This window comes from Chaetodon auriga, chromosome 21 (assembly GCF_051107435.1).
Source record: "Chaetodon auriga isolate fChaAug3 chromosome 21, fChaAug3.hap1, whole genome shotgun sequence".
NCBI classification, from domain to species: domain Eukaryota; kingdom Metazoa; phylum Chordata; class Actinopteri; order Chaetodontiformes; family Chaetodontidae; genus Chaetodon; species Chaetodon auriga.
In genome coordinates this window covers 17829899-17856625 of record NC_135094.1, presented here as the reverse complement: position 1 = coordinate 17856625, position 26727 = coordinate 17829899, and the positions used below count along the sequence as shown (strand labels likewise).

Here is a 26727-nt window from a genome sequence, read left to right as displayed (position 1 = left end):
AACTATACATGACAAACCGAAGCCTATCATAATCACCAAAGTGAGCTGCTTCTCCCTATACTTGAAATTGATTGGAGTTTTGTCAATTAAATTCAATTCCTCTCTCTCTCTCTCTCTCTCTCTCTCTCTCTCTCTCTCTCTCTCTCATCCCCTTGGAAAATGATTGATTGTTGTTGACCAGAGCCTTCCGGAACTTACTGTAAGTGGTCCAAAAGCCGAACCATCCAAAAAATTGTTTCCAAACTAGAACCGAACAAAACCATGGTTCAATTTGATCTGGAATCACCTCTTTTCAGCAGACGAAGGCCTGCTTGGTCCGGAATGTGGTCTGTAATTTTGGTTTGCATCAATCAAACTGAAAAGTCAGAAAGTCCTGCCCAAACATGTTAGGTGTGAAAGCATCCAACAAGCAATGAATCTACCAGAGCATTACCCACAATCCTCCCTTACTGTTAACGCAATGCACACAAACCTTAACCATGTATTGAGGGTCAGTTACATGTAAAGCTCCATCCAGCATGTAGCAGCACCTCATCCTCCAGCAAGCATCCAAAAGCGCTCATATAGTTGTCATAGGTTTATAAAGACAAAAACAATGCTCTCTGAAGCGATAACACAATATTTAATGCGCCGTTTTGAAAAGGATGGGTCGTAAACGTGACAGATTTGAGCATTTAGGGAGATTCAGGATTCCTGCTCGAAGCTGCACTCTGTCTGGTTCTGTCTGCTGAAGTTTTCAACAAAGATAATGGTCACTCAGATGGTCTGGAAACACGTTTGAAAGCCACTAACAAGGCCACATTTCAAGGAAGACATGTCCATTATAATGAGAACAAAGTCTTGAAGACACAGAAAACTATATGTCAGCAGAAGATTGCATGTGGGAGGTGTTCATCAGAGGACTTTTTGCGAGAGGCTCGGATAAAAGGACAACGCCATGACCATTAAACTTTTTAAGTGATATAAATATGTTTACCTCAGCCAGAAGATTATTGTTGCAGTGAACAATCTATGTGAGTGCACCGCTCTCAAAAAAAAAACAGCCTGACACTTTTGGTAATTTCCATTCCATGTTGGGAGATCCTCACAAAGGCTGCCGGTGATAACTCTTCCTCAAGGACTTCAGGCTGTGAAAAGGGAAGCGCACTCATTGCTGCAGTGAACTCTGAGAGAATGTGTTCCTGTAATTGCTTCTTGCTCAGTACGTCAGGCATCAGACCGAGATCACAATGTACCTAAAGCACAGTTCCAGCTCCTGGGAAGCTAGATTTAAGATGTTTGTGAAAGTTAAAGGATAATCACTGCATTTTTAAATGTTTGTGTTGTTCAGAATGGCTCAGCAAAACAAGGGATGAACCAGGTGTCACTGGAATGACTAAACAGTCTGAAAATGAGAATGCTGATATAATTAAACTTGATCTGAAAAATCAAGGCTATTTTAATTGCTTTTTTAATTTCTGAAATTTTCTATGGTGTTGAGCACATTCATTCTATACATGAAGACGTGTGCTGGATGGAGCAACAAAAAAAGCATGACAAGTAAAAAACAATAATCAATACACTTGAAATAACTCTTGACAACAGAGACAACTGAATAAAGCCAATGTACCAATGAGTACTATGAGTACTATGTAATACATCAGACTGTGCCATCATAAATCTATAGGAGGAGCAGGATTGAACTGGATCGATCAGGAAGCTGGATTCACTAAAAATCCAATCACTACCATGTGTCAAAACCTGTTAAAATATGTTTTAAAATCATGAAATACACTGAAACCTCAAGTTTACTCTATTATGAGCAGTAAATTGGGATTTTGGTCAACATTATTATTCTTCATCATCACTGACAGGTGTAAAAGAGCATGACTGTATTTTTTCCATCTATACAATATGTCACATTGCATTATAGGATTGTTAGCAGAAGGTAGTGAGCATGCCGGGGACCTTTGTTGCATCATTCCCTGTCTCTGTCTCATCATTTCTTTTAAGCCAAATGTAAACTGTTAATATTCTTTCAAGATGATATTAGCGAGGCTAGACACAGATTAGCAAAGACCTAAACTGCAAGTTCACAAACTGCCTTGACTACATGTCTTACACCTACAATTATGGTTTTGCCCTCTTGGGGTAGCAGAAACAACTTGGAACACTGCAATGATGAATTAATACCTTTTAAGCTGATGTGATCAGTAATGGAGCAACATTGGCTTTGTGTTGGAGTCGTGTTTGTAATGTAAGTCCAACATCCACTCCCTTTTAGCTCTGTTTTTGGTCTCTGCCAACTCCTGAGGGAAATATCTCTGGTTTTAGCTGTTAAATGCTCAACTATGTTCACCAGCCAGTCTCTGTTTCTGTCTGCTCTTGGGTGCTGAGAACGTAGTGTTGTGAATTTGTAGAGCTTTTTCTCTGAAAACAGCTGCCTGTTGCAGCTGAAAGCAACTTTCTGAGAGCAGCGACAATGAACCAAAACAGTACAAGTTGAGAGCCCGACAGCCAAACAATGAAACTCACAATAAAGCTCCATGAAGCCGAGGAGAGCTGCAGATTAGGTGATGATTCTCTGTAGGTTCAGTCCTAACAACAGCACCTTTCCCATTGTCTCATTGTTTTCACATTTGATCAATTGCTATTTTAAAATATCGATTATACTGGAGGTGCTTTAAGCTTTGTCCTTTGAAGCAAACTTTGTAGGGATAACCTTAACTATCTCCCAAGAGAAATCTTTGGACCCCAGTCTGAACCATTTTCAACCTCTCCAACCTCACTCCTCTGCCTATGTCAATTAAGTAGACTTGATTATTATTGTCATGAGAAGCGTCTTCTCTGGAATAACAGCTTAAGTGTTTTAATAGCAGTCAGATCAAAATTTGCTTTACAGTCGTTTCAGTGAAGAAAGAAGTGGGTATGCATGCTTTTGGTATTGATCATGCCTCCTTTGCTTTGCACAGAGTTCAATATGATTGAACTTCAAGTCAAAAATCCTGAAATATTTCGACCCCTTCTTGATCACAGCTGAGATGCACCTAAATGAATGTGGTCTGTCTTCCTTGAGTCAAGATGGTTTTGTCTACACGGGTACAAGGGTTCAGTATGTCTGAATATATTCACATCCTGGGTCTTCACTCATTGGCAAGATTTTTAGGGAAGGTAATACATCATCCATTGCCCTTACTGTATGATGAATGAATGGATGAAAATTAAAACAAACTCTGCAGACTGAGGCAATTTTTCTTGCTAAGGGTTCTTAATTAGACTTGATTATGAAATGGCCCCTGAACAGGAATTATCATTTAACAAGGAAGAGGGTAGACAGTCATTATTCCCTGTAAATTATGTCTCAGAAGCAGTTCACAGAGGTGAAGCATAGTGAGTCCCCCTCTGAGCCAGTGATTTATAAATCATTTCATAAACACTGAGAAGACGCCAGTCTGCAATACTCGGGCATCTCTGCACACTTCTTTTATTTTCAAAATCACCTATTGACCGATGATATTTCACTCTCTTGTGTCTTTGTGCACTACATTCATCTGGAGGAACCGTTCCGCCACTTCAGTTTTTATTTTGTTGGAATGAGTTTTTGAGGCTGCCGCTAAATGATTTATGGATGTTGGAAAGGTTTTTTTCCTGTATCAATTGTTGAGCCATAACATGGATGTACGGGTTATTGTGTGTGTTTGTGTGAGAGAGAGAGAGGGTCTTCTTGTGTTTACTTTCTCAGCAGGATGCACACATTTGAAGTTTCTAAAAGAACAAATGATAATGCATCAAACACAGACTTGGAGCAAAGAGAATAAAGGAGGAAATGGAACAAGAGGGAAAACAGCAAGACACAACACAGTGTGACCCTGTGTTAAAAAATCAGAGACACAGCATGTACTTCACTGGCTGATAAACAAAAGGCTTTTAATCAAGACAGAAGTCAAGGAAACCAGACAAAATACATTCAGCCAGCATGCTGGTGAGGCTCAGTACGTACAGACTGGCCTACATTCATGTAAAAGCCTAACTCAATATGTATACATCATCAAAATGATGAACAAATAGGCACGTAGAGGCTGAACGCAAGACACAAATACAGTATGTTAAAGTGACATTTTAGTTTTTTATCTTGTTTACCTCAAAAATATATGTCTGAGAGACAGACTGACATCATCAGGGTGGATCGTTGGGTCAACCAACGTGAGACCAAGTAGTTTTGCTTTGTTGAACCTTGACTTGTTGATTTAGCACTTCACTTGTTGCCTGTTTTAGTGGATGTCAGTGCTTTTCTCAAACTGTAAACTCTTTAACTTCTAAAACTTCTGCAATCACTGTTGCACAAATAAAGTAATCTAAACTATTGCAAGGTTCAATTATGTGTTGGTACAAAAACAATTTGGTTAAGGTGAGGGAAATACCACGGTTTGGGTTAAAATGACTTCTTGTTTGAGATTAGGGAACAAGTGTGGTCATAATTTAAAAAAAAAACAAAAAAAAAAAAAAAAACAGTGTTGACAGGGAACCACGCCATCCACGCCAACCTCCTCCCTCCACAGACTTTGTGGCTCACTTTGTCCTTTGTGCCCAGTGGAAAACTGTCATAATTCCTACAGCCCCTAGAGGGTTAGTCACTTGAAGGCAAACGTCGATTTGGGGCACTTGCTAAATTGGCTGATGCTGTTGAGGACAGTCTCCCATTTTTCAAAGAACTTTTCTCCATCAAACCAAGAAGAACCTCAGCACATACACATTCAATGATGGGAAACTAAAGCATTTTACAACAAGGGTTTTGTTTCTGTAGCTCTGGACATTGGTTGCGTCACTCTTAATAGTTGCTATGAGCTTGAAAGGGGAGGCAGTCAGATAATCAGGCAGGTTGCAAACAAAGGTTAATGGTAAAATTATTACCCAAGCTGTCCATTTTGAACAGTTTACACAATAGATTGATGACAATCTATTTTGCTTACCATAATTTAACACACTGACAGCTTTTCTCTAAGTAAGAAGTGGCTACAATGGCTAAACTGTATTATCATCTAATGCATGTTTCTTGGCCATTTAGACCCATTTTTAGCCTTGTTGCCATTTTTTGAGACTCCAGAATTAATTTGACGAGTACAGTGGTATCATATCTGATAAAACTGAAAGGTATAAAAACAAAAACCAAATTCTAACGAACCATAATATTCCTTTAAAGCTTCCAACGCCTCCAAAACCATGACTTACTGCCCCTACCATGTGTTTTCCACAGCATACACACTGACTGATGTCTACATGACATTGATCAAGTTGACTGGTAGACCTCTGACCACAGTTATGCTCTCAAAAGGCGTCACAGAGACCAAATGCTCATCAGCAAAATCAGAATTTTCCCATTTCTTCTTCTCTCTCCCCCTAAACATCCATCAGTCAAAGTCATGCTATAAGACTCCAATCTGACTTTGGCCAGTTTTCCAACATACAGTGAACATCCATCAATGCAGTGCTACACAATGAAAATGCCAGTGTCCATTTCTCCCTCTGTTACGCACATGATTATCACACTCTCTCCCCTTTTCCTTCATAAAACAGACATATCATCTATCAAGGCTGCACATCTTGGATTCAACAGGCTGTTCTCACGGGACACATAAAGTGGTGGAGGGGCCTGTTCAGATATTCATAGAAACAGTGGAGATCGGTTGTGTGGATGCGCTTGATAGCCTGCCTCTATGAATTAGTGGCAGCGGCAGCCCTTAGAGCCTCATAAAGCTTGATGGGTTTGTCTGGCTGCAGTGAGCACTAGGTAATACAAAGGCAGAGGTGTGTGTGTGCATTCGTGTGTGTGTGTGTTGTACATTTCATTTTCCAGCCTTCGAGTAAGTGGTTTTGGGTCTTTGATAATGGCCAAAAGAACCAAGGAGATGTTTATTCCAAGCTGTTTAAGTCTTTCAAAGAGCCCTAGTCCTTTAGAGTGCACAATATCTTAAAAGACGAAGCACATATGGAGAAATACAGTCGTTCTTCAGACAAACGCACACATAAAGACGATATACAATCTCAATACAGATGGACATATGGTACATATTGGATGACAGCATTTTAACCATGGGATGAGACACAGTTAGGGGAATAAAATGGGAACTCACAAATGAGGGAAAACAAGCATTGAAGGGGCGTCAGTAAAAGAGGAGAGAGGAGAGTCTGCAGCTGTGATGGTGTGGAAACCAGTTATCTGTGTTTGTGCTGCTCAGTGTTCAGGCCACAGCCAGACATGAGGTAAATCTGGCATTACTGTACCAGGCAGGGGGTCAGGTACTGTATTATTACACTGCAGGCATTCAGAGAGGAAAATGCATCGCTGGCATTATTTGGAGCCAGCGGGCAATGTGTTCAAATTAAACAAGGGCAACGGTAGGCAGCTATTCACAGCAAGTAAAGTGAATTTCCATTTTGTTCTAAGCACACTTCTCTGGAAGGTGCTTTATAACATCAGTTCATGGACACAGATGCAGTATTTACCCTTCTTTGACTTCTGTTGACCTCTATCAGTAACCTGCTGTTATCTAATGCTCAACAGCCATAGCTGTCAGTATGCTCCTGAATTAATACAGACAAATGTCACCCTGCTTCTTTTTACAACAACCAGACCAACAGGCCATTTTTATTTAGGTTATTTACTTTTCATTTTGGTTTTACAAACTCTGCTTTTATTTAACAATGCCAATCCTTTCTCTCACAGTCTTTGTCAATTGTCTGTCCATAAAGACAAACTGGGTAAAGCCAGTCACTGACTGTCCACTCATTCGGTCCAAAGGAACAGCCATTTATTTAATTGATTTATTCTATAATGTCAAATGTATTCAGTTAATAATGAACTCTTTGGGTCTCCATACCAGAGGGGCCAGATAATCCCACTTGTTTCCAGCACATGTTCCTTAATTTAAGGAAACAAGTGTCACTATCTTGAAGCAGATTAATGCACTAAAATCAAGAAAATTAAAATAAATAAATAAATAAATAAAACATTTAATATTCCATTATATATTTCAACAACATCTGCATATGACATATGGTATTAAATTTAGGAAAAGATTGTGGTCACAGCTACCCAAACAGCAGCTGTTGTGACACCTTCCACATCCTCACCTCGTCTTCACTATGAAAAGGACACACTACGTCATATATCACCACTGAATTGTACATAAATTGTGAGATGTAAAATGATTCAATACAAGCGTAACATCTGGGCAGTTTTTCAGGTGTGGAAAATCTCCCCCTTGTCAAAATTAATTAGGATGAGGTGAAAAAAGTCCAACAGAGGGCAAGATTCTAGTAGGCTACTCTTCAGTCAGTGCTGATTCATTTCGTTATCTGAGCTCCAGCTTCCTTCAACGATCCCCTGGTCATACCTGTCCATATAACAATGCCAACACTATCTAATTATATCACGTTTAGTAAATAATACACGTTGTTCATGATCATGTTACGTAATCGATCAGTTTTATCTCCATTGCAAAGTGGATTGCAGCATTAGAAATATGTGCCCAGCATTAGAAATATGTGCCCCACACCACAATGTCCGGTGGTCATGTTTCAGGTCATTAACCCCCCCACACACACACACACAGTATCTGCTTGTCTTGACATCACTGACCACATCTTGCTCTCTCACTGCAATTTCCCTCTAATGGGCTTTAGAAGCCGGAGAAGAGGGAGCTGATGAAGAGCCTGATTAAAGACAAGCTGCTGCTGCTCAAAAGGAAAACACCATTTCATATTCCCGCTGACACAACCACAGGCACAAACACACAGATTCATGAGACATGCACACACACACACACACACACACACACACACACAGACACACACATATAAGAGCTTCGATGCACGTTCACACAGACCCACCAACGCAGACTGAATAATTCACTAAGACCAGACCTTGGGGGCTTTGCAGTCTGCCAGTTTGTGTGTGTGCATGTGGTATGTTTGTATGTGTGTGTGAGCGAGTGTGTTTGTGTAAGTGAGTGTATGTGCTTGGAATCTCCTTGAGTACGCTGCGTAGGCGGATAAGGAGGGAAGCCCATGTGTTCGAAGCACAAGTCAACACAGCAGCTCTGTGCCTGCTAGCTTCAGAGAGTTAAAGAAAGAGCGAGTGAGATTAAGGAGAAAGGAGAGAGAGACAAATGGAAAAAGAAGAAAGAAGAAAAGATGAGAAAGAGAGGAATGCTGTGAGAAAAAGGGGAAAACAGAGAAACAGATGTATGCGATTGGTTGGGTTACTCTGACAGGCTGAAGAGATTTTTTTTGGTCTCTACCCATTTCGAACTGTGCAATTGCCATGGAAACTGAAGATTTGACACATGCTAAATTCTCAAACCCAGAGAGCTGACACTCACAATGAATTCAGACTACATGTAAGACCCTTTATATGCTACAGCATCCCATATATCAAAAATATGGCAAAAATATGAACACTGGTTATGCTCAGATTTCTGTCATGATCACAAATAAGTAGCAGCCTACGGATGCTGGATTACTAATAACTGACATATACTGGAGCATAAGGATCCACTGTAGAATTTGCATTGAGTGAGCAATAGTTCACAGCAGCTCTGACTGTTTCAACTAGAAAATTCATCATAAATCTCTCAAAAAGCCCTTGTTGATTTGCCTGTGGATCCCTCTTGCGGCTTCTTTGCATCTATAGCATACATACAGTACGTGTTTTTATTATTTAAATTGCTCATTCAAGGTGAAATTATCTGGTTTGAATAACCAGATTCTAAATTTGAACAGACTGTTGGATGAACAAATCATTTATTACGAATGAGGAAGAGAATTCTTTGTGATGTGAAGTTTTATTTCTGTTTCCTGAGAGCAAATGAATTGTACGCAGTAGCCTGCCAAGAACATCCTCAAGTGTACACATTCATACATATGCACATTTGTATCACCTTTATTTAAAGATGATTCGTATTTTTTTTGCATTTTTGCCTTTACTGGAAAGCTCATAAAATAGAGTCAGGCAGGAAATGTGTGGAAAGAAGAGCACAAATACAACAAAGGTCAGAATCAAACCATAGACACTGCAGTTGGGGTCTGGACCTTAACCATTCAGCTTCGAGGACGCCCCATATTTTTCATCTGTGTCTCACGGCCTTCACCAGCAACTGAAGTCCTCTGGCTCATTTGTCATCAAGTGGTATTAAGTATGAAACTCAAGTCATCATAGTATGTGTGGGAGAGGTTGTCCCCTAATCCCCCTATTTTTGTTTAAAGATACTCTCTTGGTTCTTGTTGAGAGTCCTGTGATGCCACGCCAGTCTTCCGTTCAATGCCTTAAGATCTAAGGAGATCTCCTTAAGATCTCATGAACACTCTGATGAACACTGGTTAGCTGCTCTGACAGTTCATGCACATAAGGGACTCTCACTAGGATGCCTCTGGTGGTCCCTGTTGATTTAGCAGTGCCTGTCCTGGTCTTAAGTCATGGCAGGATTCTCATCATCCACTCCTTGTACCCACTGGCCTAGAATTCGGTGTAACTCCATTCATTAAGGAAGTTTTTAAAAATAGTATTCCCATGGTCAAAATGAACTTTCAAACTCCCATATCAGCTCATTATGTCTCAATATGAGTGCATATGATTGTATTATATAGTGTTGTAAAGCCGCATTTCCCCACCTTGCTCCATTGGTCCGAGCTATGGAGGGTTCCAGAGAAACATGACTAGAAATAACACAGTCCATTGAGTCACACTGTATGAATTGTAAGGGGGTGTTTCCAGCTCAATACTAGTGTTTTCTTAGCAGCTATCAGATCTAAAAAAAAATACAACTCGTCTGAGAGAAAGTGATGAGTCACTTTAAAAAGTAAAGCCTTTTGTATAACAGTGATGAGTTCTAATAACATGTGAAAACACATTTGCCATTAGTGAGCAAAAAGCCTTCACATCAGGACATTCCCACACTGCATGTACGTTTGTTCCCACGTCTTTAGGGAAAAGAGATGTGAATTTAAATTTACCAAAACCTACTTCAAAACCACAGAGAGCTGATTGTCCAGTCAAACTACGGTGATATCATTTTTATGCACTCTTAAAGCCGTAGATGCAGTCTATCATTCTGCCCTTAGGTTAATCACTGGAAATTGTTTTAGAGTAATATTTACTGTATGGGGAAGTTGGGTGACAGTCATTAGCAGTCAGAGGAGAAAGGCACTGCATTCTGTTTATCTATAAAACACTTCTTGGCAAACTTCCTGAGTATGTCTCATGTCCTCTTAACTATAAATCCAGTTCACACAGACTATTCAGTCCTCGAGGATCACCATGTCAGGGCTGAGACTGAGAAACTGAGCACCACATGACTGGAACAGCCTACAGAAACTCTTAAAACTAGACAATCTGATCCCTTTTAATCAATTTAAATCTCTTTTGACAGACTTTGGCCTGTTTACTGTACAACTTTTTGATTTGATTAGATTAAATTTTTTTATTTAGCAGGGACAGTGCACAATATATATTGTACCAGACAAAGCTATAAGCTAATTTTCTGTATCCTTCCTGTGCCTCTATTTTTTATGTTTTCTCATTTTTAGATATTTTCATATCTGTGATGCTATCAGGACGTCACTGCAAACCAGAGATTACTATCAATGGCCTTTCCTGATTAGATAAAGGTAACATATTTACTCAAAATGAAAATGCTGCCAAAGCACAACATGCCTTTCCAAAATGTACTCGTATTTCTGTCCCATTAGAGATGCTGGCTGGAGACTCTGTTGGCGAAACAGAAGTGCACAGTGCTGGAGAATTGCTGATGTCATCAGCGTGAGACAGCTGACAGGAGGATGGGGTGTCCTGTCATATTTGACAGCCCAAGCATTCATTTCAGCCCACAAAAAGTTCCATTTTGCAGCAGCTTCCAAACAGTGTATGAAAATAATGTGTTTCCACCAATATGCTTTTCATATTCATTTTATTGACTGAACAGAAAGTGTTGACAAAAATACCTGCAGGCATATTTTCCTCTGTGTCAGCACATGACATGGGAGATACCGTACATATTGTGGCAATTACATGAGGAAATACAGGGCTCCATTAGGACAAATGTGACAAACACTCCACAGCTTACCTCACTAGGAGTCAGGATTTTAGTTTTCCATCATAGTTGCACTTGAATCTGATTAGTATTTTGTATTTTCGCTCAGCTGTTCTAATGCTTAATCTAATCATACCAGTAGTTTTGAATGTTAACCAGTTTCTCTTAAAACTAGCATGGCTTAGAAGCTAGGTTATGATTGAGCTTGTTTATGCAATGTGTTGTTCCGCTCTATCTGAAGGTAAAGATGTCTGTAGCTATTGTAGCTTGTGATGGGTTGTACCGTGCCGACGCTTCAGAGAGTGTGTTGAGAAATCCCGGAAGTGTTTAATGAAGCGCGTATCGATGCCTGTGTTGTTTAGGGCGAATGACGTCACTGATGACGTTCGAAGCCTCAGATCTGGATCAGGAATTGGTTCAAGTATCGGCACGATTTATACCGCAATGGATCCGCTCAGACTTCGTGGGTTAGTGTTGCTGATTTGTTGCTTTGTGTGTGACATGGAGGTGCATTTTCATGGAGCCTGTGAGAAAGTTTTGCTCCCTGTGGAAACATTTTGATCTGATTTCTCCCTATAAAGTAAGTACACTTTCAGTAACATTGTTACATGTGTTGTATGTTTGTTGTGCAGTGTACTATATTTTTCACTGTCTTTTCTTTTAATCCAAGGTGAAGTGTTTGTCGTGTGCTAAAGAATTGGGGTACAACAACAACACCTCATCCATGCTGAGGCATTTTTGTGCTGGACCCAGCCCATATTCAGTTTTTGAATAAAATGAATGAAGTCCTTAAGTAGCACAATCAAATTCACTGCTCTCTTCATGTTCACAAGCACGTCCACTGCCCCTTACCTTGTTAAAACACTGCAACACTTTGAAAACAATTGCCTGTCATTATGAATTACTCAGATTTTGACAAAATTATTTATTGATAAACATTTGACAAGTAATATTAGATTCCAATGTATTGTCATGTTACATACCCACGATAAACAAAAATATACATTTTATTTATATGAATGAATACATGAACGATACATGAATGCATTTATTAAGATGAATTGATTTCTTTTACTTGGCAGTCATTCCCATGGCTGCACTGCTGCAGGACAGTCTTGAGTGTATTGCAAATTGATAAAATTACAATTACAATTAGCTATAATTTATAGGGTCCTCTCCGAAGCATCGGCGCAGTACCACCAATCACTACCTATAATATATCTGGCTGTTTAACAGTCTTTGGCCAGCAGGTGGTTTGTGTGCACATGAAGCCTTGAGAAATGAACCTTTTTGTGAACCTTTTGGCTGGAAGGCTTCAAGAAGCTTCATCTTGCCATCACTAATTCTAGCCAAGTAGAAATGCTCCTTACAAAGCCTACTGGTATCTGGAAAAGTGCTGTGTGATGACTTTGGTGTAGTGGTCATATTTGGAATTGCAAGTGACATTACACTCTTACATTAAGAGTGTCACAGACATTCAAAACGACTCTAAAGCATCACTACTTGAAACATGCATTCCAATACACAGTGTGTATCAAAGAGCCAGGTAAGAAGTGGGCAGAAGTTTTTCACTGAATGTGCTGACAGAGCAGCTTTCATCTGAACAAATGGGCCACCATGTTTGTATTCCTAATCCACTGTTTAATGCACCCGGGGCGTCTCTACTGTAGGTTACTTGAAATAATTTCAATGGAATTAAAAACATGTTGAGGAACAAATCCTATGCAAATGCAATCTGAAGGTCACCTGACTCAAAGCTTGGATTCCCTCCTTCCACACAGTTTGGGATTCAGTCATACGATGTGCCACTTTTCAGAGAGTACACACTGGTCCAGTCCCCCCAACAGTCGTTAAGAGTGATAATCCCATAATCACCGCAATCCTTAATGGGCTGTTTCGCTCTGAAGTGTCTCAGGGTACAGTGTGTACAGCGTCTTCCTCTGCCTTAACGAGGTTATGCAGATTTATGCAAATGAGGTCTAATCCCTGGAAAGCTGGGGACTCCGGGGTCTTTAAGTCGGTTAGCTGGCCTTTTCTGTACCACCGCTCTTGGGGTGGCAGAGGAGTCACGGTGAATGAGAGAGGGCGTCGGAACAGGTGATAGGGAGACAAAGAAAGAGTGGATTTGAGAGGTGTGATCAAGTTTTAGAAGAAGAGGGAGGAGGGAGACTTGATGAATGGGAGGACGAGAGTGAAAGGGCAGCTGCCAGGAGATAAAGGAGTGACAAATAGAGGTACAGGCAAAGGGCTGAGAGGAGAAGGACAGCAAAATACGAGGAGCTCCCACAACGTTGGATTGCAAAGGACAGGAGCTGATAATAGGAACTCCCACACACTTTAACTGCTGAGCCATAAGGACTAGAGCGTACTGATCACAACACCCATATTTAAAGATGATACATTTATTTCAACTGGGTAAGATTATAATTAAGACAGTTATTGTTCTTCGTACGCTGTATTTCAGAACTTCTATGTGTTTCGAGACAGCAGTGAAAGTCTTCTCTCGAGCCCTGTTTGCATTATTATAGACCTGCATCAGCCGGAAACATCTGCTGTATGGAACAGCTGTTTTTTGGCTTTACATTAAAACACTGATTTATCTCTACAGTATCTGCACATGGCTGCCTCCTTACGATTCATGGTAAGATCATGGTTAAGGCTAATTAACTACAGCTGTGGTTGGTTTTGGCAACTGAAACATTTAAAGACAGGTAAATCACAGGGAGATTGTGTGTGCAGCTAGAGATGTTTTTTAATGGTCAGCAAGAGGACATGAACTCTGGTCTTTCACATCAGATGCAACACCCATCTACCACCCTCGACTCCACATGGCAACATGAGTAAACAGCCCCATAACTTTCACTGCATTTTATTCCCATAAATAAATGAATGTATCCATCAGTATACGTTTTCACAGTAAAGGTTTAATGCATTTTCATCATTTTCTTTGCATGTGGTTTCGGGAAAGATGCTGCCCTTTTTCCACCTTTACAGTACATCAAAGCATGGAAGAAACATCCTGATTGCCTTGCAGTCCTTGAGCTTTACCTGACAAGGTGCTGTTGATGCATTCAAGCTTGTCTCATCTTTTCAGTGTAGCAAGAAAAACTGCAGCAGAGATGGAGTGTTTGATGCTTTAGTCTTTGGGGCACGCATTTTTATAAAGACACAGCCAATTAGAAGCTGATGATGTGGAGGGAGCTATGGCTCTCAGAGAGATGCTTCTAACGTGTGGCGTGATCTGAGAGAGCAGAGAGGAAGCTCATCTTTCTCTCAATCACTGTGCAGCCACAAACATTCATTCTGACTTTGAAAACAGTTTTTCAGAAGTGTTTTTGTAAAAGCTGGTTTCGGGGCATCTGCAGCTTTTCATAAGTTCAGCTTTCTCACAGGGGGGCCAGCATGCTCTCGGCTTTATCGAATACAGAGAACACTCAACTGCATTAACTGGTAAACTTGATCATGATGAAATCAGAATGCAATCCAGCAGAGCGAACAAAGGAAAGAAAAAAAACCCATAAGACTCCAGCATTTGGTCTCCGCGTCCATTTCCCTGCATGGCCAAATGTTTTCCTCATCTGATCTTAATCAATCACGTTACATTACATTAACCTGATATTACACGTAATATATTCCGTCCTCAACTCATGTGTTGTGCATTCTTTTAGGTATATTTCTGGACAATAACGTCCCTAAATATAAAATGTCAGATGCAGCTGAAGGTTAACAAGCTGCCCTTTCCAAATACCACTTACATGAAACGTGACTCAGTTCCAGGCCTCAAACTATGGCAGTTATTTGTCTTCATGATGGCTTCTTCAGTCCGGGTGCCAACTGGGGCACCACGCATTAAGTCAGTAACTCATGCAAGAGTTATGCCTTGAATGGTCTGCCAGAAAAACAGTCATGAATATTTAGTTTCAACCACGCCACTAATAATTATATAATATTATCTTTAAATATTGCATAAAATACATCCTATAGCTATTCTGCATACTTGTGCACTGTTGTTTTCATTCTCGTTTCAGCTGTGAGCTCATATTCGATATTTGATCACATTGCACACTGTTGCGGAAAAAAAAAAGTTAATCAAATTCGATTTGATGTCAAAACGAGCTTCATGCAACTTGTATGTGAACCTGATTTGCTCCCAGTAACTAATAATCAATATGCAAATTGTTAATACAGCAAATTTGAATAGTCTGCATAGCTGAACATATAATTTGACTCAATTCAAACAGCCTTTTATGGACATGCTTCCTATGGTAATATTAATGTTAATCTAACTATTAATATGTAAAGAATCACTGCGCTCCACTGTCCGGGTAGTCAAGAAAGACTGACGATCCCAGGGTCACATGATTCATCCTCTCAACAGCTACAGCATGCATCCTTATCACAGCATCCTGGGCAAGAAGATGAAACTGCTGTGTGAATATGTGCTTATTTTTACAGTCGGAATAAAAATCCAAAACCCCTACGGAGAAAAGTGTCTCAGGTTTTGGACTAAATGTTCTCTCTCGGTTCACCACCAAAATAAAGCAATAAATTCAGAATTATTGCCCAGGTTTATGTGTCTATGAATGAGGTTTTCTTGACTGGAGGATCACTGGTTCAATCTGGGAAGCAGGTGGAGTGATGAGGGTTGTCACAGTGAATGAAGCACACTGTCCCCTTCTTTAACAACTACTGGCATGCATGTGTGCTCTTGAGCAAAGCATCAAACCTCTAACTGCTCCATTATAAAGGCTAGTTGTACTGGGCAGCTCCCAGTTGTATTGGAAACTTGATTGGAAATGTCAGAGCAGGACCATGTTGTTTACTCACTTTTATCTTAGTACATTTAGTGGTACACCTACAGTACTTAGTTTAAGATGAAAAGCAATACAATTTGGCAACATTAGCCACCAGGAGATACTGATTAGGCCATAGATTGAGTCTGCAGAACAGAGAAAGGAGGTTTTATTGCTAACAAATTCAACTTTTAATTGGTAAGAAAAGGAAGGTGTTAAAATCATATATTCTCCCACTTGAATCTCGAAATTCTTTAAAAAAGTTAAATGAGGTTAATTTTAAGGTACAGTATATTATAACGGTATGTTAAGAGGTCATATTGTAGCTATGGAGTCAACATGTGTAGTTGCTGAAGCTCTGCATCATAACAAACACTACAAAATCATGCACTGCCTGAAAATGTGACTACACTTCAGGGGTATAGCAGCTATGGAGAAAGTATGTGGGGAATGAAAGAGGTGTGACTGGCTGCTTGTCTTTTCTCCGAATCAGGACTCTGGAATCAGGACAAATCTAACAGTCATCTCCACTGCACACCTCCTGCTCACCATGACTGCCACCCTTGAAACCTGCAGGACAGAACTATGGTCTCCCCTTCCTGCAGTGACAGTAATAACACAAACACAATCGCCAATGACGCCAGAGACTCCGCCATACTCATGAGTTGATATAGCCTACTCCGTCGCTATGATTGCTCTTCATAAAGTGCATCACTGCCAGCGCATCAGTGTGGAAATGTGTCCACTGATGCCAGATTTAAAAACTGCAGAGAGGTTTACCTGGTGCTGGCTTAATCGGTGCACTCGTTTGACAAGGGCTCCAGTGTAAAGGATGTTCATTTATATGTCAAAGTCCCGCACTGCAGCTTTAAGGATGAATGAAAGTAAACATTCCAATTGCAGTCAAATTTGACTGTAATTTGACTGCTGCGATTGAGACCTGGGTACCTGAGTGATGAGCAGGCTCAGGTATTGTGCTCCAGGTGACGGTGCTCATTATCAGGTCTGACGAAGGAGAATAATTGATGTCTTGTGTCACCTTAACTTCTAATCAAGTAGAATAAACACCAAATAATCTAGTTTCAAGCTCATTTATCTTGAATGTTTTGAGTCTCATTATTTATCTTAACTCTTTCATACTAGTTTTACGGGCACAGTGTTTTGTAATGGCCTGATTTTTATGTTAGTTTAAAGAAAATACCATGAACTGGAGGAACGACAATCTTCACAGATTTTGTTTGTACTGATCCCATTTCTCTAGATTACAAGAATATCTTGCATGTTTGTTAAGGGGGATCTTTTTGTTTTGGGCTTGGAAATGGAAAGCTTGAACTCAAAAGCACACACACATAAGCTCTCCATATACCACACACACAACTTCTTCCCTCACAGCACCCCTCAGCAGGTGCCATGTTGCCCGGTTGGATACGTGCCCATTTGAGATCAGAAGGCAGTTAGGCATGGCAGCACAGTGGGCATCTGGTGGGCACCGGAGAGATGGAGAGGGGGCAGGAGGGACGGAGAGAGAGAAAACAGGTTGTCAAATGAGACAAAGAGCAGACGGAAGAAAGGAGTGAGGTGGAGACGGAGAGCAGCGAGAGAGAAGAGTGTTTACAAGCTCCGAGAGTTTACAAGTTTGCGTGTGCGCTCATGTCTCTATGTGTGTGCTTTTGTATGCCCACTTGGTAACGTGTGGGTGTGCGACAGAAAGGGAAGAAGACAGGAGAAGAGACAGAGAGGGAGACAGTGTGTGTGAGAGACAAGTGATTTCACACCAATAAAGTGCAATCATGAGGCACTGACTCACTCCTGACCTCAGCACCAGTGTAGCAGTGTTGCTGTGTTTACACCCTCCCAGTGAAACAGATGGAGCAGAGAAATAAAGCTAACCACCGGAGAAGACCCTCAGTCCTCTATGCATCCTGTCCTGCACAGCATAGCAACTGTGGCAGAATTTATGCAGAAGAATTTTGAAACCGTTTAACGACTATGGAGCTTTAGAAATACACAGTAGGGAAAAAGCTAATCGATGGCTACATGTGTTCTTGACTTGAGTAAAATTCAACTTGAGTAAAATTAGACAAATCCAACAAGCAAGCCTGCAGATGCAACCCTCAAATGTCTCCTCGCAGCCGAATCCATGTATGCAAGCCATATGTTGCTGTGCGGAACATTTGCATGCACTCAGCAGCACTTAATGTCCTTTCACAGAAGCACAGAAGGCATCTCTTCCTCCCTAGACTGGGAACATCAAGGCTCTGCGCCTTATGCAACTCTGAGCCGAGCTCATCAAAGCAAGAGGAGGCACAGAGCTCTAAACGTTAAGGTGGACGACATGCTGTTGTAGGCAAACAGGCCTGTTTGACTGACATGAGCTGGGGAGGGAAATTATGGAATGCTGGAGCAAATAGAAGCACTTTATAATTGCATACATGCCACATTTTGCAAATAAATGCCATAATTGGTGGTGGTTTACTGTAAATCTATAACCCTACATAATGTTGTTCTGTACTCCTAGAACTTTTCAGCATTTCTATTTTGCAGTTATTTATATTTCCGCCTCTACATTGTCATTGTTTATATCTATGTGGTACCTAGTACATTTCTGTCTGTCCTGAAGCAGAGACTCCCCTCTGTTACTCTTCCTGACGTTTCCTCAAAAGCTCTTGTTAATGCACAGTCATGTCAGCATTTCATGGCAAAATAAAATCATTTACATCGACGTTCGGTGAACCCTGACTTGTAAATTTAATGAACGGGAAAGCTATAGAGTCCAAAATGGATGGAATGAAGCAATGGCCTATTATCTGTGTTGCTCCATCAACTTTTATTTGCTGCAGAGTATAAACTGCTCCACAAATAAGGCAGAGTTTGCAGACAGTTGCAGTCGTGGTGCAAATAGATCTTTTCAATAAACTGTGAATGCATTGTGCCTTTAATGACCAAGCAAACTGAAAATTGCTTCTTCTTTTTTTGTTTTTCATTTTGCTCGGTCAGCTTTATCCCCTCTTTGACAACTCTTGAACAAAACAAGGAGAGCTGTTATGAACTATACTAGCACTAGCTCAGTACAGCCCAGCTAGTGTGTTAGTTAGCTCACCAGCTAATCCTGCAAGTACGCCACTGACACGTGGGTGAATTCCACTGGGCTGTTTTCCAGTTGGACCTTTACCTTCGTCAGAAAAACAGTATAATGATAGAGGGTGACATGTTACATGAGGAGAACTAGTGATTTTGTCATACATAAACCTTGACTGGGGGTACACACCTGATAACTGAAACGACACTTTCTCAAATCTGGTTATGGTTTATGCATGTGTTGACCAATTATTACTATCTGTCAATTCCAGAAGCACTAAGACCCCTGTCTGTGGCAGCTCCAAACCCATTTGTTCCAAGTAAGACAAAAGTCTTAAGGTCAAAAGTATATATTCTACATTTGTCTATATTCCTGCAGTAGAACAGCTAGGCAGTGTGTTCATTCAGGAGATAATAGTGCATTTGTGTGGAACCACTTTTAGCTGAGAATTATTACACTTTTGGTGTATTGGTGAGGCTTTGGATACATACACAATACTTGTTTGTAGGATCTGCTCCTCCTCTACATTCATCACTTCATCTCAGAAGTCCTGCCTCTAACACTTTGAGAAATGTCTCAGCTCTCTATATTTAAAGTTCAAAAGGCAGCTCCCGCCTGGTTCACTCGAACTGGCCTAAAACCAGAGCCAATCACCTGTCAGCGTTCTCTGAATGATCAAAATTAGCTGCACCTGGGGTAAACACTTACAGTGTATTGTAACAGTTAACATTTAATAATCTGTATAATATATTTAAAAGGATTTTTAAAAGGTGGAAAATGGAAAATGACCTGGAGATGGATAGTACTGTACCAGTTCCTGCTGTGTGTGTGTGTGTGTGTGTGTGTGTGTGTGTGTGTGTGTGTGTGTGTGTGTGTGTGTTTGAGGGTGGGTGGGTGTGTGGGTGCGGGAGTCAGGGGGGCAGTTGCCATGGCGATGAGGTGTTTGTACTTCAGCTGGAGAATGGTAACATCCTCCCTGGAGGACAGTGGCTTTGAGGCTTGTAATTGGGCAAAGTCTTCTCTAAGGAGTGCCAAACAGACAACAGCACATGACCCAAAAGGTTGCTGTGACCTCATATTGAGGCCAAATATGGTGTCGGTTGTTGTCAAGGAGGCACACAACCTGTCCGCGCAGCGTAATCTGTGTGGAGGAGCATGGTGAGCAAACATGGAGGACACAGTACAATAAACAGAGAGGAATACACACACAGGGGATCCGTGTACAGTAAGCAGAGAAAGTCTGAAGTCAGGGGATAACAGCACATGAAATACCTTCCACACATGTTTGAGACGTGGTTCCCATGCATGCTGCTTCTACGGATCTCATTAGTTTTTGTTTCAAATGGGTGAAATGTAATTAGATTTATATTTTTTGGTCCATATAGATGTATTCAGAGCAAATGGAAAAGGAGGCAAGAGTGAACATGTCCCCAAGAATTATGCATTCCCTGTCAAGGCCACTTGCAAATGAATGTGTCTGCAAAACAAATAACACACCCTTTGGCCAATCAGTGCAGTTTCAGAATGTGGCAGCATGGAGAAATGAGAAGCAATTTTGTGGAAATCTGATTATCTAATATTGTACGCGTTATTTGGAATGTGTCACAATGGAGCAATAACACAGATTATTCCTGAAATTTAATCAAAATCTGATCAGTGGAGTAGACGATATTTTGGGTAAGAAGCAGAAGGCCTGGAGCCAATCACTGCCAACTCTGAAGAGAGGAGAGACGTGACAAAGTCTGGTTCAGTCGACATGATATTTTGTCTGTTAAAAATGATCACTGTGTCAGATTAGGAGATTACAGAGCAATAAATTCTTCCTGTGACTTGACTGAGAGACACGACACACTTGTCTTTTTGTCGGGGCCAGGACATTGTGAGGCGTCTCAGCTGCAGCGTTGGTTGTGTTGCTAAGATGATAATGATTAATGATCAATCATCACATCTGACGGCCATTTTCAGGCTGACATCATGTAGTGTGAACCCAGCATAAGGAGGATTAAAGGTCTAAAAGCCCATTAGTCAAATATATAAATGAATGTGTGTCATATTACTGTACACACACATACACACACACACACACACACATACATATACAGATAGATAGATAGATAGATAGATAGATAGATAGATAGATAGATAGATAGAAAGATAGATAGATGTGTGTGTGTGTGTGTGTGTGTGTGTGTGTGTGTGTGTGTGTGTGTGTTTGTGTGTGTGTTTGTGTGTGTGAGCAGTATTTAGTTAAAATCATGGTGTTTACACAAGTCTTTGTATTGATTTAATAAGGCCCTCCAACTAAGATTGGTCAATTGTCCATGTCAGCACAGATCACTCTCCTTATTGAATTTCCTGTGGTGGACACACCAATAATCTCTATGCAAATCAGCACTGACCTCTTGTTCATTTCGGTCTAAGAATCCAATAAACAGTTGTATCATAGAAATCAATTTCTAAGAGCCACTGCACGTTACTGTCCAGGCTGCTGGTTACCTCTCTGATTTGTATACATCCCTTGGTTGGATCAATGCGCTTTATAGTGGCTGTTGAATGAGGCCGCATGCATGTCTATATACAGCACTTTATCTGACACTACGCATGACGTTCGATTTGATGATTTGGGTGAAAACTTGATCCTGATTGGCTGCAGAGTGTTCATTAATTCCTGAGAATGACTACCTATTAAGACTAAATGTCTGTTCAACATTCTGAATTAATGTGCAGCTAAAACGAGAAGCCATAGCAACAGGGGCACAGTCGAAGCCTCCGCTTACAATTTATTGCAGGAAGCGAACTAATTGCAACAATGAGCGACTTCAACATTTCTTTTAACCTACTCGAAGAATATGACCACTTTGATAACTGGGATGCAGCTGAAGAAAGAGAAATTGAAAAGAGAAGGGAGAAATGGCACAAGGAGTCAACACAGGGAGAGTTAAATCAAACAGGAAGTGAAAAGGACGAGATAACAAGAATCTAACAAGAACGAAATGGGCAGTTCATTCTCTGACAGACTTCTGACAGAGTAAAAGCGAATGGACTCCAACTTTGAAACCTACACAACCGGTGCCAAAACGTAGATTTTGTTCAGGTTTGTGATTGGCTAGCATGCATTTTCAAATGGGCAGTGACTTTTTTAAAACAGTGCTTGTGTGGACAGATGTTTTTTTTAAGAGTGGGGCAGCCAAATAGGTACCAACACAGAGGGGTCCAGCAAAAACACCAAAAAAAAAGCTGATCCTGGCTCAACTGTTGCCACAATGCAATGCAGTGTAATCCAGCAGGGAGCTGTGGTGACCAGTCAAATACATACAAGCACACATGCCCGGTAGATTACTTTGTAACATGAACACTGCATTTCAATTTATCGCAATAACAGATTAAAAAAAGTCACTATGATCGCTTTCCAGAGTTATAACATCCTGCCTCAGAGCCTTATAGAGCAATGTTTCGGCATCTGATAAGGCTTCAGACTCATAGATACATTCCTCAAACTGCCCTTCCTGGATCCTATTTCATCGAGTTACTGGAACTCGTTTTGCCAGACTGCTTTTTCAGTCTGAATGCTCACTAATTGAAAATCTGCCAAACTGTCAAAGTAAGGCTTTATAAATAAACCACTTTTTTGTAGGTTTCTTGTGTGTAAGTCAGTAAAACTGACTGAAAAACTGCAATATGTTTATTTCCCTGGAAGAACATTCAGGAAAAAGGTGGCCCGCCTTTTGGCCGAATAAAAACTCTAAAGAATCCACTTATGACTTCTTATATTTTCAGGTAATGACCTAAGCAATCTGCTGACACACTGCAGCAAGAGGCCTTCATCACAGCATATGATGACAGCAGTGAGCGTGCTGCATGCTCTATATACAACATAAATGTCACCAAAATGGTCAAAACATGAGGTGCTGTTTTTTTTTGTGAGTGCTGCCTTTTTCCTCAATTTATTTAGTGGAAAGAAACACACTGCAGTCCTTTTTTTTTTTTAAATGAAATTCAGCGCAGGAGAAACAGCTATTTCTTCTGTAAGATCATTTCATAAATGAAGTCCCAGAGCTGCTTGATTAAATTGTCACTGTGTTGCAAGAACATTTACAACAGGATTTCTCTGTCCTGTCACACAATATGCCAGATGGAAACCGTCTCCATGTGGTGTGTGGTGACAACAGATGCCCACAGTTTGCTCCTTAATCATCTCCTCCAAGGCTAAGCATCAAGTATCCTGAGCTTGTGATCTCAGCACATTACTTTAAAAGCAATCCCATTCTGGGAAAAAAAAAAATGATGGGTACTCTACCATGAAGGCTGCTCCTTACATCCCTGCACCCTGAGATGGTTCCATCACCAACTGCATAGCTGAATAAGCAGGACAGGTTGCTCGATTGTTGTTCAGACTAAATTCATCCAGCCTCCATTACTATTAAGAAGTGCAGCGTAGGTCTGCGTGGAAGCTCACAGCGGGCTCTGCCTTTCACAAACACTAGTTCACTAAGCTGTGGATATCATGAAAGGAGTGGGCTCACGTTTCAGTGATGCACAGCACTGGGGTCAGAGTGGACTGAGAGGAAGCAATGGAAGATCGAAATAAGGCCTTTGAGTTATTCTGCAAGAAATACTCTGCAGGGTTGGCACATCTTGCAGTTTAAAGTTCGGCTTTGCTGTGCCGCTTACGTCAATAACTCTGGAATTAGAAAGGATGGCTAAACAGCTGCTAGCGCTCTCTGACACTCCTCCTCCATGTCCAGCAGTTCATTACCCACAGCCATTAGACACCATGTCATCATCATCATCATCATCATCTGCATCAGCATGCTTGGTTAGCCTGGCCAAAAGCCTGCAACAATGAACAGAAAATGATTCTGAAGATATGAGTCACTGGGAAAACATTTGGAGAGCACTGATGTGAGCTGCCGTGCCTCTCGGTTGCAGGTTATGTTCCCCTTTAATGCTGAAGTGCCCCTCTCAGAAACAATCTTCCACCACGCCGCCACACGCAGAACCAATGCAAATCTGCTCTGAAGATACGCTGAAGAGATGAACACAGCGGAATGAGTCGGCAGCGTTCCAGCGAGCAGCAGAATATGTTCACCTTTGCAGGGCCATCCATGCTTATCAGGGAGGGAAAATAAGTACTGCAGGATTAATGTCAATTACCCAACTCCAACGTCAATTATTCAACTTGACTGCACTTGTGTGGAGTCGCTTTTCAGCACCTCTGAGTCAGGAAACGGGGTGTTTTTGCACCAAATCCACCCTATAACACTTCGTACGAAGGCCTGCTGCTGCTGCTGTGACTCTTGGCTGTTACAGATGCAGCAAAACATCACTTGCAGATCCAACGCAGCCACGTGAGCTGCTCGACCAAGAGAATACGGCGGATGGCGGAAGGCAGACGGCGTACTTTTCAACATCTAGAAAGGGTTACCTCAAGAGGAACTTTGGGAAAGAGTTGTGTTCCCAGGTATATTTCACTTCAGCTCACATCTACAGCTTCATCTTATCTGATCCTGAGGGCAGAATGTGACATTTGGATTCCTTCAAAACTCCATTTAAATGTACAATAAGTGTCAGTCAACGTGAGTCATACATGTCCTCCATTTTTCCCCTCACACCACAACTGCCATCGTCGCCATCCTCTTCACCAGCTCAAAGGTGAGTTTCCCCAGGAAACACGCCGCTGTGGCCGCCGAGGCACGTTTGAAGTCACACGTTCAGAGATGGAAAAAAAATCATGAATGAGCTGCATCAAAGATAACGCCGCCACAGGCAAGCAGGGGATGGATGAAGCCTGTGTATTTTGAAATATAGGAAGCTTCACATTTCACGCCGCTGGGCTCTATGAAAGATTTAGTAGCTCAGATTGTTTTTGTATCTTATAACTGACTGCAGAGTAATTGAGAGGACATACATTTTTTCTTTCAAAGTAAACAAAACACACATATAATGGCTTTATGTCTGAAAAGCGTATGTAAACTGGAATAGGTTCAAGGCGTCCAATAGTTTGTGTATAAAAACTATTTTACTCATCAACACCAACTGAGCCAGAGATAATAGAGCCCATCCCACCTCAAGGACCTACGTGTGCCATTGTTTGCAGATTGTTTTTTTATTTGTTTGTTTGTTTGCAGTTTTTTTTTTTTCTGACAAAATCAGTCAAGACAGCAGCAACATAAGACAGTCAGGCTGACATTAAATTAGGAGAGGATCCGCAGAAACAAAACTAATCTGATTTTTTTTTTTTTTTTTTTTTTTTTTGCTTTGGAACACTCTTCTGACTTCCCACAAGTAAGAATCCTGAATGACAGATGTCAGTTGCAGCTGCAGGCTTCAGATCCATAAATAACAGACTTCAGCAGCTCAAATCCAGCTGCTCATGTTGCGATCAGAGATGAACGAGGTGTAGAGTAAACCCCTCTAAAGTCACACTGCTGCAGGTGAACATGATGTGACCTTTGAAAGAAAAACTCGTGCGTTTATTTCGAGGTTTTATTTGATTTCTGTCTTCCACTTTCTTCAGTTATCACGCGTTTTCTCGCCTCAGCTGCTGGAGCGTCACTGCTGCACTGTGTGACTTTTCAGCGCTGAGCATGCATCAGCAAACATCATTATTGAGGCTAATTCTGGAAAGCAAAATGTCAGCTGGAAGCCCACATCATTAGAATGCCATGTTCAAACAGCTTTACAGTCAACAAATCAATTAGTGCAAGTGAGCCGTCATTAAAAGAGGAAAGAAAAAGGCTGCGCTGTTATTTAAATGATCTCATAGAAGGTTAGCAAACAGAGGTCTTACTTTGACTGTCGAATTTCCTGATGATGGTGTCCAGGAAGGTGTTCTGCGGGGCCACATGGCCCCTCCGGACGGGCATCTTCGCTGCGGTGGCCCCTGGACTTCGAGAGACTTGGCAGGAGTCTTAATAATATCACAGCTTGTTTCCAGTCCTCACAGCCGAGCGCACGATGCTCACTGCGCTCCCCGCATGGAGACTCAACGCTGACAGGTTCAGGAGGCAGTAATCCGGGGGCCAAAGTTTTCCCAAGTTGCTCAGAGAGACGACAGGCTCGTGGCGGATCTCAGGAGAAAGTGAGGAGAGGGGAGTTGTGGAAAGGAGGTGCACTGTACGCACGGCAGTACTGAGCCGTTTCCAGCCTCCAGTTTCCAGGTTGAGAGGAACGAGGGTGTCTGTTTCTGTCCCCCGGGGGGAGGGCCGCCTGTCAGGTGATATTTCTTCCTGGTCTCACACTCGGTGGAGCACGGCAGACCTCTCATCCTGCACTGCAGCCCGCTCCTGCTTCGCGGACTGGGCGAGCTTTCCGACGAGCGTCGTTGGAGCCATAGTTGAGGCGCTGAACTGCGCGGTTTTTTGTTTTTTTTTTTTGTTTTTTTTTATCTGTTTCTCATTCCACCTCCTCTCTCTGCCTCTGAATGTCTTTGTGCTTAACTGGGGAGAGGAAGAACACTGGTGATTAAAAGAAAACAGCAGAGCGCAGATCCGCAGCTCGAATCGTCCTAGATGGGTGTTTTTGGAGGTGTTCTCTGTATCTCTCCTCCTCCTCGCTGTGCGCTCTGCACAGATGACTTCAGCTCCACCGGCGTCTAGCTGCGCCTCTTTTAACCCTTTGCTCATCAGGAGCGGGTGATGTAGATGAAGTCGAGGTGGATGCGCTCTTATCTACCCAAATTCTCCTCATCAGCGAGGAGAACACGTTAAATTACAATTGAGCTTCCCAAAGCGGGGACCTGGGGATTCTTGGCCGCTACAAAACCCCAGAATCAATAACGGACTTATTG

General features: G+C 41.5%; 1 protein-coding gene across 1 annotated transcript in view; it reads right to left on the bottom strand.

Moving 5' to 3' along the window:
* The window catches only part of kcnh2b (potassium voltage-gated channel, subfamily H (eag-related), member 2b), a 232308-nt gene extending 205851 nt beyond the window's left edge, over positions 1–26457 (bottom strand). Inside the window, exon 1 of the mRNA XM_076761316.1 lies at positions 25729–26457. Coding sequence (XP_076617431.1) covers positions 25729–25804 — 76 coding nt within the window. The 5' untranslated portion in view covers positions 25805–26457. The remainder of the gene's footprint in view (positions 1–25728) is intronic.
* Between the last annotated feature and the right edge of the window lie 270 nt (positions 26458–26727).